Here is a 12,658-nt window from a genome sequence, read left to right as displayed (position 1 = left end):
ACTGTTTCTGCTATTTTAACCTCGGTGATTACTTTAGCTGTGTTGACTGGAGTGAGCCCACTATCTATTCCTCTATTACTTCTTTCTGTATTATTATTTTTTTATCTAAGAAGAATTTATCTTCATTTGATATAAGTAATTTTATTTTTAAGCCCACCCCCCCATTTCCTAGTTTAAAAGCTCCTCCAGTCTTTCTACCATTTCCCCCCCAGAAATGCTGCACCTCCCCCATTAAGGTGCAGCCCATCTCTGCTGTAGAGCCCAGGTCCAGGAAGCCCCCACTGACCACCAAGCTAAGGTAAGGTGCTCACACAGGGCTTGGGAACAAAGTGCCTGGGAGCTAAGTGGCGTTAAAAAATTGGCGTTTAAACAATTGAAGTTTAATACAGGATCGAGAGGTGAGCGAACGCCGGTATGTGTTCGCTCACCTCCCAATCTACTGAGCCGACCTGTGACAGTCTCATTGTCACAAGTCGGCTAGAACTATGAGGTGAGTGAAAAGCACTCACCTCATAGTTCTCCTTTAAGAAAGGGATCCTGCGAGCTCCCGAAACGTTGGCTTGTGAATCCTGTTGCTTTACATAAGTAAAAGACAAAATTATGAGGACACAAAAGGTACACTGGTGAAGATTCTTATTTTCTTTATTTCCTTTTTCCTTAATACCCTTCAAGCACAGAAAAATACCTGCTGATGTGCCAAAAATATGCTCTTAAACCTTAGCGTGGGGTGACAACATACAGCTTTTTTTGAGTTCTGTCAGCCTTGCCCATTGTCTTTTGCTAAACTACTCAGCCACTCCCACTCATGGCTCTCTACAACATAAAGTCTAATTTATTCTGTAGTCCAAGATAAGAACTGGGGGGTGGCTCTCTGAGATCAAAACAGGAGGTGTGCAGCAGTGGCATAACCAGAGTAGCGGACGCCCGGGGCAAAACAAAATTTTGCGCCCCCCTGGTGATATGTGGGAGTGTACAGGTACAATGAGAGCATGCTGGGACATGTTGCAAGTTCCAGCATGCACTCATTGTCCCTGTACGCCCCACAAATATCACCCATGTGTGCAGTGTGTGCAGGACACAGGACAGATCTGAATTTCTGGCAAGATCAACAGTTATTTGTTTTGCACATATCAAACATATTTAAAATGCTTCCAATAGTATATTAAACGGACCAGACAGAAACAAATAAGATGAGTTCATTGATAGGGTTTACATAAACTTTAAGGGTCCCAGTGCCTTCATATGGTTGCACTGATGTTCACTAGACATGTGAATTTCGTTTCTTTCTGAATGGATATTTGTACAAATTTTGTGAAATTCAGACATTTGGATGCATCAAAATGTCCGAATATGAAGGCGTCCGAATGGGAACGAACCTGAATAATGCAATTCGGATTCGACTGAATTTCAGATTTTTTTTTTTGCCTGTTTGGTGTTGCATTACAGGCAAGGTCATGTGACTTTGTTCCGAAATAAAAAGTCGGATCGTTCCGAAATGAAACTTCAAATGGATCCAAAAAATTTACCGAATTCGAAAAATGAAAGAAATAAAAATCTGAATCAATACGAAATTAAACAAGTTTTTTGCGGAGTTACATGTCTAATGTTTGCTATACCCAGAAATGAAAACAAATATAGCTTCTTTAACTTTTTGTGCTTAGAAATTTCCATCCTTAATCAATCACAACTGGAGATATTTAAAGTATGTGATGCTTCTTTTTAATGCAGTACTCTATTGCAAACAGAGTAAAAATCCACTTTCAACAAGTGACATGTTGCATGTTATACAATTATTTGTTTTATCTCATTCAACTCCTAATATTAGAATATCTTCTGAAAAAAAAGTATATTTTCATGACATTCTTAGATAAGGCAAAAAGTGACCTATATTTAAAAATAACTAAGTTACTGGGGTTGATTTACTAACCTTATAAACACACCACGAACAAGTATACACCTATGTAGTGTGTTCCCTCCCAGCATGATCTATGGGTGGAATCTAGACACCTTTGTAGTGTGTACACACCCAGCAGGTGTGTTGTGCATGAATTGCAAGGTGATGTTGTGTAAATTAGCTCTACGTTGTGTTGCTTGCGTTGATGAATGCAGGAATGTAAATGCATGAGCTAACCATTTTTGTCTAAACTGTGAAGCAGCATTATATATGCATCATGTGCATGATTTTTCCATATATGGCATTAGTGGAAATATGCTTTTAGAGACTTTTTGGTTGATAAATACGTTTTGCTGTGTGAAAATCACACACACCTGGTGCATGAGTGTGTTTAGGTTAGTAAATCACCCCCACTGTGTCTGTCAGTACAATCACCTTTTTTTTTTCTTTTTTTTAGACTAAAGCAAGTATGAGTAAAATGTGTTTAGCTTATACTACTAAGCATGACATCGGCTACATACAGGTAATTACAATGTTTCTCAGCTATCATTTCTGAAACTACCAAAATATTTTCAGTTATACTCAGTCACTTTTACTGTTGTTTTTTCCTATTATTAAACCTAGCTTGCATTTTTTGTTTATGTTTGGTATTTTAACTTAGACTAACTCCTAATTCTCTCTTTAGGAACTTGTACACATGCAAAATGCTAATTAGACATCAACTATGGGAATAAAAAAGTCACCTTGCAAAATTAACCTACCGTGTAACAGTGTGAAGTCTAAATCTGAAGTAGTGTACATTTAATCATTTAAAGCACTGGACAATCAGATATTTCACTTGATAGCTCTCGTTTTTGCTTCATTAATGAATGCAACAGCGTTGGTAAAAGGTTACAGTTCCACAAAACAGTATCTTCCATGTTTGATGTAAAATTAATTTAAGCCGCTCCCTTTGATACCGGTACAGCATGCTGTTCAGTGTTCTTTTCTATAAGCATTTCAGTTTCACTGCCCTTAATATTGTAACTTTCTATCTGCTGACTCTGTGCTCAAAGCATTGTAACAATTGTTGGAGCTTCTACAAGGACATTATTCCACTTCTGTATAAACAGTTACCATTAATAAAGCTTGAGAGCAAAGGCTAAAGAAATGATTCTTGGTTCTAACTTACTGTTGCTTGATTTGCTGTTTGTTTGCAAGACTCTTGTGACAGTTGGTACCCTACATAACATTATTATAAGTTATTCACTGTTTATCAGCAACTCTTTGTCAAATAATAGTTAATGCCGGTTTGTGTGCTTGATAAAACACTATGAAAAAACATCAAAGATAACATCAAGTACACTTGCTAGATCCTCCCCGCACTCTCACCTATAACCAGTTCATAAATGTAAGATAAGATAACAAATGTTCACAAATGGAGTCCAAAACACGTGCTATGACCAAAAAAAACATAGAGGGGGATTTATCAAAACTGGAGCAGATAAAAACTGGAGCAGCTGTGCATGGCAACCAATCAGGGTCTCTGTTACATTTTCAAATCTTAAACTGAACAAACTGAAGAGAGAAGCTGATTGGTTGCTTTGGGCAACTGCTCCAGATTCTGTCTGCTCCAGTTTTGATAAATTCCCCCCACAGTCTCTTTAAATAAATTAATAAAAGAAAGTTCCTTGAGAGAATATACTACAATTTATCTTTTTTCAAATTATTTTAGTAAATTGATCTTCAAAAACACCTTTGCATGACATCACTCCAAAAAGCAGTGCTGTACCCCACAACTATGCTAACAGATACACTCAACAGAGATAAATGGCTCTACGATGCTTTCAGGTCAAAAGTGCTTAGCTTGATCAATCCTCCGAATCACAGGTTAAAATTCTTTCCAATCTTCTCTTCTATTCAAGCAATGTAAAAACAATTAAAAGCTCCACAAAAAAATAGGTTTACTTTATAGAAGGCACAATAAGCACTGTGTACGTACCTTCGCCACTGTCCCTAGCTGCTCCAATCTGCTGCCAGATCCTTCCGAAATTCTTGTGTAAGCTTTGACTTTCTGAGAAACATTCAAAGAAATCCCCAACTTGTCCTGGAATACCTGGCATGATTAGCTGTGTATGGGTTTTGCTGTATGTTTGTATCTTATACTGTGTTGGTGTTTTATGTTTGTTTTTCACATTTATTTTGTGCTTTTTCTTTCAGTATTGTATATTGTAATATAATTTTTTCCAATTTCATATTTTTTATAACAAGCCCCTTACATGGCTAAATAAATGGGCCCCTTATGAGACAGCCTTATTGCTGTCCGGGGTCCGGGTAGAGATCAGATCACCAACAAGTCATCTTTTTTTCACTCCCCAAGAGGTAAATGTGATTCATCTGTGCAGCAGAGAGGTGGCTCCTCCACTATTGTGCAAGTCATGCCAGGTCTTTTTTTTACTAAGATATCAAGTGGCTAATTTGATACTTTATATCTTTCTGTCCTGTTGATGAAAACAGGGGAAGGAGAGTTCCTGATCTGCTGCTCGATAACTCGATGCACTATTATGGTGAACCAAGGTATGCTCAATACACTTCCTGGTTAAGTTAATATAGGAAGATAAGTGGATAACTCTTGCTGAGCACAATAATGGGTTCAAAATTCAAAGATTCTGAGACTTCAATATGGGCTCTCTAATTGGCAATGACATGGTATGATGTCATACCTGCAAAACCTGAAGATCAAGTTAGGATCAGGGTACCCGTGGGATCTTTGGCAGTAGCACTGGGCTCTTTGGGAGAAAATAGAGCTCTGGATGCCATGGCATATGAACCTGACAAAAGAAGGAGGTGAGGGGAAGTCAGGGTGGGGTGATTCTATTTGCAGATTGTAGAAGTAATTGGGTGGCTTTTTTGACACCTGAATGCATTCTACTTTTAGCAAAAAATGTGGCCATAAAACCGAAAACAAATTAGTGACTGATGTTGTAGCCACAAACTTGTTTTAGCTGTTTAATTGCCATGGCATATAGTATATGTACTTGGTTAGCTATACATGTGACAGCAACAACCTATAGAATAAGTCCCTGGAAGTCAAAGGGTCTGGGGAAACCTGTGAAACACCTTACAAAAGAATCACAGAACAAACACCCCCAAGAGCTTGCTCACTGGCTCAGTTAATGTTTAATGATTTCCCAGAACCCTGAAGCTCTATTAGGCATCCCATTGTATTTTCCAGTCAAAAGGAAGCTATCTGGGTGGAAAGAGGCAGGCCAGTCATTGTTCAGGAAGTTCTGTGGTTGATAATTGTGCAATAGAGCGCTCTGAAGACATCCTGAGCAAAAAAGCATGCAGAAGGCAACTGCTTTTTATACCTGGGGACATCTCGCAAAATAATGATTAATCAACATACACTGAGTGGCCAGATTATTATGGCCACCCCATCAGTACTTCCTTGGGCCACCTTTTGCCTTCAATACTGCTGCGATTCTTCTTGCCATTGACTCCACGAGATGTTGAAAGGTGATGCGAGGAATCTGACACCATGCTTGATGAATAGCACTGTCCACTTCTGTGAGATTGGATGGTTGTGGAACCAGCTGCCTGATGGCTCTTTCAATTTTGTCCCACAAATGCTCAATTGGATTGAGATCTGGTGATTGTGGGGGCCACCCAAGCAAGGTTAAGTCTCCCTCATGTTCTTGAAACCACTCCTGCACAATACGAGCACCGTGGCATGGCGCATTGCCTTGTTGGAAGAAGCCATCTCCATTGGGATACGCCATCAACATGATAGGATGAACTTGATCAGCAACGATACTTTGGTATGTTGTGCTATTCAGACGTTGTTCCACACAAATTAAAGGGCCCAAATCATGGCAGGAAAACATGCCCCAAACCATAACACTGCCCCCACCAGCTTGAAGGGTTGTACTCATGCATGTGGGGTGCATGCTTTCATGCTGTTCCCGCCAAATTCTCACTCTGTCATCTGCATGATGCAACTGGAAACGTGATTCATCGGACCACATGACTTTTTTCCAATGCTCGACTGTCCAAACCTTGTGTTCCTGTGCGAATTGGAGACGTTGTATCTTGTTAACTGCAGACAGCAAACAGGCCTTCGGCTTCCATATCCCATATGCTGCAGTGTACGGCGAACAGTACGTTCAGAGATCATTTGAGAGGATCCCTGATTAAGATCTGCAGTAATTTGATGCACTGTTGCCCTTCTGTTGTCTTGTACCAGTCTTGCCACTCTCCGTTCTGCCCTAACATTGACTAGTCGCTGACGGCCACAATTCGCACATTCAGACCCAGATTTTCGGCTGACAGTCCAGTCTTTAGACACTTTGACAACAGCTGCTCTTGAACATTTACCGAATTCTGCTGTTTTGATGATACTCGCTCCATGGCTCCAAGCGCCAACAATCATCCCACGTTCAAAGACTGTTAAAACGCGTTGTTTACCCATATCGTCAGAAAAAAATAACTTCTACTGTCGTGGTAAACCACCTGCTTCACTATTTATAATGGTCTGGCCCTCTAGCGACTTCAGCGCGAAATTATAGCCAATTTGCCTACAAACATCAGGTGGTCATAATAATCTGGCCACTCAGTGTATACACCTTAATAAGGCAAACATCAATCTAAAATGCATGGTGTCCCCATGCTATTAATCAAAAATCATCTTGTTCTACTTCACCGGCCTGGGTCAGAACACAGGGGACCTGCTCCGTTTGCAGTTTTGCTTATTAAAGGGACAGTGTGCCTTGCTTGACAGACTTCAGCCTCGCTTGTACCCTTGCTGCCCTCACAGGTGTTTTTGCCCTCAGGTTACTTACTCTGGAGGGTTTCATCTCAATTATTTATTTATTTAGTTGCATCATGCTCAGTTCACTCTCATTATGGATAATCATGAGCATTGGGGTGTTAAGTATCCTACCTCAACATCCCCAGATGTCTCCAACATAAGCTTCCAGCTACCATGGCATCTGCCCTGCCCCTGAGAAAGATCAGCTCCCAGACTCTGAGTCTGAAAATGAGTCCCTTTCTGGTTAAACCCAACACTTGGCAGTCTGGGCTGAGAAAATTAGTTGGTTGGTTGGGTAGTGAATATGCATTTGCCTCTTTTATTACTACTCTAGCCTTAAGTCTTACAGGTTCAGGTGTTCTGACAGGAGTTCATCTTCTAAGATTGGAAAAAAGTCATCAAAAAGCTTTTTCCTTCACCTATTGTTCGTTCTGTATCTTTGATGGTTCACTCCTCTGTTGGCGGGTGCTCCAGCATTCTGCTTTAACAAGGCTGTAAATCTTCCTGTAGTGGGTGCCCCACCTTTTAGGATCCCACTAATAAGTGGTTGGAATCCCCACCCAAGTCAATGTATGTGGTCAGGATCAACTCTGTAACCTGTATACTGCGGAGTTGCTGTCTCAGACCCCTTAGTTTGCAATCTATTGGCCTGTTTTAGATCCCTGTGTAGGAGTTTATTTGCTATAGGACCAACCAGCATTTTGTCTAGTGTGTTAAAATGACATTGGCCTTAATCTGCTGCATAATGCAACACTGGATACTAATTGTGTGCTTCTGTCATTGCAGGAGCAGAGTGAAATATCACTTAAGTGTTGGCTGGTGATTAAACTTCCAGGAGGCTCAACATCACCTTTCGTTGAAGACCAATTGGTGCTTTACTGGATGATCTCATCTAAGCAGCAACTGGGGTAAGAGTATGCTTTTCCCCCAGAATTTGGAAAGGTAATTGTTTACCAAGTTAATTGTCTCCCTCCTCTTTATTCCTCAAGTTTCCTTGCCATCTTGTGTCCTCCCATGGCTCTCTTATCCTTGGTTCCTACTAAGCATTGGCAGGATAAGAATGCAGCCTGCAGATTCATTTAATGAGGTTTGAAGGTGCGGCCCCACCTATTTCGCAGGACAGCTATTGGTGTTCAGTCACCTGGAAGACTTCACAAGTGCATGGGTTCTGGAGGTGGTCTCTTAGGGGGGCAAAATTGTTTTTTTCCCTGTGTGTCCAGCTTAAATTCTATCATTGAATCTTTGCTGTGGTTTCAGGCTCATTCGCTCTGTAGCAGACGGTTTCTCTGAGGTTTTTTGCCTGGAGGGTCTGGGTTTCGATTTGGTGAAATTTTTTCTGTTTTACACAGGATGTCTGCAGCAGAACATCCTCCCGACGTGGGCCAGATTGCCTCTGTCTTTAGACACAGAGTTTCTGCTACATCCCCATACCTTAGTATTGCTATGCTGTTGTGGTCACCTTTCTTCCTGGCAGTGACGCCAGGTGGGTCTTTTCTTCCACTGTGTTGGAAGGCAGTGACTACTGATGCCAGGCTCCACTACAGGGGTGGACTCCTAGACACCTTCTCAGTACAAGGTGGTTGGTCATCAGAGGAATCTCGGTTGTGGAACAATGTATTGGAGCTGTGGGCAATTTGCCTGTCTAATTGCCACTGGATGAATCTTCTGGCAAGACTTCAGTCCGAGTTCAGCTGCCACTACAGTTATCGCCACTACAGTGACTTATATGAATCATCAAGGAGGAACAAAGAATTCTGCAGAGGCGAGGGAGCTCAGGTTCATCCTGCCCTGGCCAAAGGGCCATTTTCAGCTCTCTCTGCAGTGTAGATGCTTGTCGTGGGACACTGTATGACAAACCTTTGCATCTGACAATGCTTGGATTCTGGGAAATGGCCTCCGTCCTAAACAAAAGATGTTCCAGGGCCTCTTTTGTCACAATTGAATAAAAGATGGACAGATTGTGTTTAGTACTATAACAACCAATGGATGGCACAAGGTTCATCAGATATAACATATTTGTGATGTCTCAAAGAAATGCTAAATTAGGAAACACTCTGGCTTTTTCCTCAGACAGAGTGACTTGACAGCTTGTCATAAAAGTTACTGTGCACAATGGCAGATCCAAGACAGGGGCAATTAATTCCTTGCTTGCTCCATGGGATTGTTAGACACAGTTCATGCATCCCCCCCAAAGTTGCTTTCTTGACTACTTTGCTGAATCAAGGCTGAAAGAGTTCTGGTCTTGCTTACAGTATAGCTCTGGACAGGTCAAGGAGAATGTAGTTCACAGATCTTGTTAGTCTGATCACCGACAGTCCTGGCCTGCTTCTAGATCATTCAGATTTGTTCTCGCAGAGTCCAATCTGCCACTCTGCTTCATGGTTGTTGAATTTAATGGAATTACCTTTGGTAATACAGTGATACCTTGGTTTACAAGCATAATTCGTTCCAGAAGTATGCTTGTAATCCAAAGCGCTTGTATATCAAAGCGAATTTCCCAATAGGAAATAATGGAAATTAAGATGATTTGTTCCACAACCCAAAAATATTCATATAAAAATGATTACAATACAGTACTGTAATATAAACCTGTACAAAATATAAAGAAAATAAACCAATTACAGGTACCTTCGTGGCTGGTGTGAGGGGGACGAGAGAGAGGAAGATTATTGTGTAGGACGACTTTCACTATCACTAACGGAATCACTGTTATCTCTTGACTCAATGGAATCTTTCTCATTTCATGAAACCATAACAAGGAATCTATCCAATGTGACATTGCATTGTCGTTAAACAGACTCATCGCTCGCACTGCTACAGCCTTATTCGGTGGTGCTTTTCTGCAGAATTTTGCTCTTCTTGCAAGACATTGCTTGTATATCAAGGCAACATTTTTCAGAAATGTTTGCTTGTCTTGCAAAACGCTCTCAAACCAAGTTACTTGTAAACCAAGGTATTACTGTATGCTGTTCCTGTGTTCCTCAATTGACTCCAAAGAATGGATTTTTCTGTAAGCACAACAACCCTCCTACCCCCTCTTAAGTTCATCAGAGAAGCTGTTAGTTTTTGCTGGAATGGTGTGTGCATCTGGCTCCCACTTATCCACCATTCCATTAACACTTCCAGATTCCCTACTTACAGGCCCTGTCAGTGCCACTGAATGGTAGATAGGTGGGAGCCAGGTGCCATGTCAGTGTCAAAAAAATGTTGGATAGGTGGAAGTCAGGTGCACTGTCAGCATCATTGCATGGTGGATAGGTGGGAGCCAGGCACACTGTCAGTGTCCTTGGAATGGTGGATAGGTGGGATCCAGGTGTACTGTTCGTGTCACTGGAATAGTGGATAGGTGGGAGCCAGGTGCAGTCATTGAATGGTGGATAGGTGGGAGCCAGGCGTATTGTCAGTGTCACTGGAATGGTGGATATGTGGGAGCTAGGTGCACTGTCATGGAATAGTGGATAGGTGAGAGCCGGGTGCACTGTCAAGTTTACACACAGTGCACCTGGATTCCACCTCTCCACCATTCTGTGGACTCCGGACCCATCATGTAACCCCTGCTTTTAGCATTATTTGGATTACACCCACCATTGCTCCAGCCACAATCTCAGATATTACAATTTGGGTATGGATATTAGGCTCTAGAGCCTGGTCTACAGTTGTTTATTTGACCTAGTGTCAATTGCACTTAAAGGTAGTGATCAATTACCTTTGGTAATACACTGTTCCTGTGCTCAGCTGACTTAAAATATTGGATTTTACTGTACGCACAACAACCCTTATACATAAATTCATCAGAGCTGCCATTGTTGTATTTATGACCTAATGAATACTTATTGAGATGTAACCCTCCATTCACTCCTCTGCAATGTGACATCACAGGTGTATTAAGCGGTGTGTTTGCAGTAAGCAGCCCATTTATTTGAATCTCACTCAAAGAAGTACCTTTTATTAAAATCACATCACACCACAATGCATTGTAATAGGTTACCATGTGATATGGTGCAATGCAACGCACATGTGATGGCTAGGTCCATTGCAGGGGGCATTAGGAAATGCGCACCTTACACTGCAAAATGCAATCTCATGCAATGAAGATCATGTGCCACATCGCAGAGATCTGAACGGGGGCTTAACCTCTATAAAAAAAATAGATATTTGTAAACACACATAAAAGAAATAGATCCAGTAATTTAGGAATGTTGGCAGCTACGTGTTTTGTTTGGTACAGTGAAAGCTCACACATGCGTCACTGCTACACCAAACAATGACGTCAGCGATATGTATCAGATTTTCTAAACCGCTCTGCCCTCTGATGGCTGAACTCCGACACTACATGCTATAAATCCAACGTTGAAGGATTAGTCGGAAATCCAGGAGCGGAAAGCGTTAAAAACGCTAAAGCCTGGCACGCCATGTTTATTAATGGCAACTACACACCCGGAAACCTTTCTGGAATCCATGACTTATAAGAGAAAACAGAACAGCTCTATCTATACGTAACCAAATGCGATTTTTTTTTTCCCCCCCCCACCGAGGAACACGTGACTTGTGTACGTAACGCAGATAACAAGCTTGACGTGCGCGTTCTCGAGCGGAGGCAGCGGGGTGGAGCTGAAGGGATGACATCACGTCGAGCTGGCGCGGTAAGACTAAACTCTGACATGGCGGGAGGCGGGAAAAGAACAACACAAGATGTGCAACAGGTGAGGGTTGAGCCGCGGAGCGAACAGGGACCGCGGGCGGTGTGAGGGAGACGCGGCTCATCTGTACTTGTCCGGCAATAAATGAGAACCAGCTAAGAAGCTGCAAGCGTTGTGGTCCATTCACATCACCTGACGCCTGCCATAAGTGCCCGTGTCATTCTTCATCCACTTCCTTATGCCGGACACACACACAGGGGGCTTTTGTTTGCCCCGAGAATTCCATCATAGTACATATGTGTTATTAAGGGGTTATATGAGCGGGCTATGGAGAATGGACCACTTAGCATATGACTGTCCAGTCTTCTGTTCGCTGCACTGCAACATGCTTTTTTGACATATCCAGTCACCCAATGAATTTTATACAATTTTTTGGGGGACACATAGAGCTTTTGGTGGTATTTAATTGCTACTGGGAGGTTTTATTTTTTACTCTATAACAAAAAAGTACCCTAAATTTTGTAAAAAACCTGTTTCCCTATGAAATGTTATGAAACACTTATCACCCCAATTTTTTGGCAAAATATAAAGACGGGGTTGCGTTGGGTAAATAGATACCAAACTTGTCAAGCCTTAAAGGAGAACTATGGGGTCAGGGCTTTTCCCCATAGTTCTCCTTAGGGTAACGGGAGGACATAAACTAGCGTCCTCCCGCTACCCTAAGCTCGCGGTATACTGAGACGCCGGAGCGGATCCCGACATCGACGTCGAGATCCGCCCAGCTGCGTGAGTGACAGCTGGCTCTGCCTGTCTAGAGGCAGAGCCAGCTGTACTCGCCCCCTCCCCCGTCCGTTCCGCCAGTCAGCGCTGGTGGAGAGGGGAATCCAGCCCCTCCCCCTGTCACGGCAGAGAGCTGTGACAGGATCGAGAGGTGAGCGAGCGCCGGTATGTGTTCGCTCACCTCCCGATCTACTGAGCCGACCTATGACAGTCTCATTGTCACAGGTCGGCTAGAATTATGAGGTGAGTGGAAATCACTCATCTCATAGTTCTCCTTTTAAAATTGCCAGCGAAATCGCAGAAATTGACCACAGCCAAAATTGGCCATAGGCGACGCTTTAAAAGCTTTTACCACTCATCAGCTTAGTGTCATTAGTGATGGCAACGTTCGTGGCGATATGTAATATGTGTGGCGTAATGGGCGCAATCTTCATTTCTGCACATAGGCGCACCTGGCGCATGTTTGCGTAATTTTTTTTTCATTTGTTACTTTTTTTTTAAGCTTTATTTTTATGCTTTAATTTTGTTTACACTTCTTTTTTTTTTTTTTTTTTT

The 12,658-nt window shown here is 42.1% G+C and overlaps 1 protein-coding gene across 3 annotated transcripts in view; it reads left to right on the top strand.

The window, feature by feature from the left end:
* Nucleotides 1-11,247: 11,247 nt before the first annotated feature.
* The window catches only part of LOC108789897 (histone PARylation factor 1), a 14,850-nt gene continuing 13,439 nt past the window's right edge, over nt 11,248-12,658 (top strand). Inside the window, exon 1 of one of the 3 annotated variants that reach the window (XM_018560040.1) lies at nt 11,248-11,326. In XM_018560040.1, coding sequence (XP_018415542.1) covers nt 11,303-11,326 — 24 coding nt within the window. In that variant the 5' untranslated portion in view covers nt 11,248-11,302. Of the gene's footprint in view, nt 11,387-12,658 lie in introns of all 3 variants that reach the window. The other 2 variants (XM_018560041.1, XM_018560039.1) reach the window with 2 other exon arrangements.

Source organism: Nanorana parkeri, unplaced genomic scaffold, assembly GCF_000935625.1.
Source record: "Nanorana parkeri isolate BGI_ZX_2015 unplaced genomic scaffold, ASM93562v1 scaffold428, whole genome shotgun sequence".
Classification (NCBI taxonomy): Eukaryota; Metazoa; Chordata; class Amphibia; order Anura; family Dicroglossidae; genus Nanorana; species Nanorana parkeri.
Note: the sequence above shows the minus strand (reverse complement) of the source record. Positions and strands in the feature narration are given on the sequence as shown.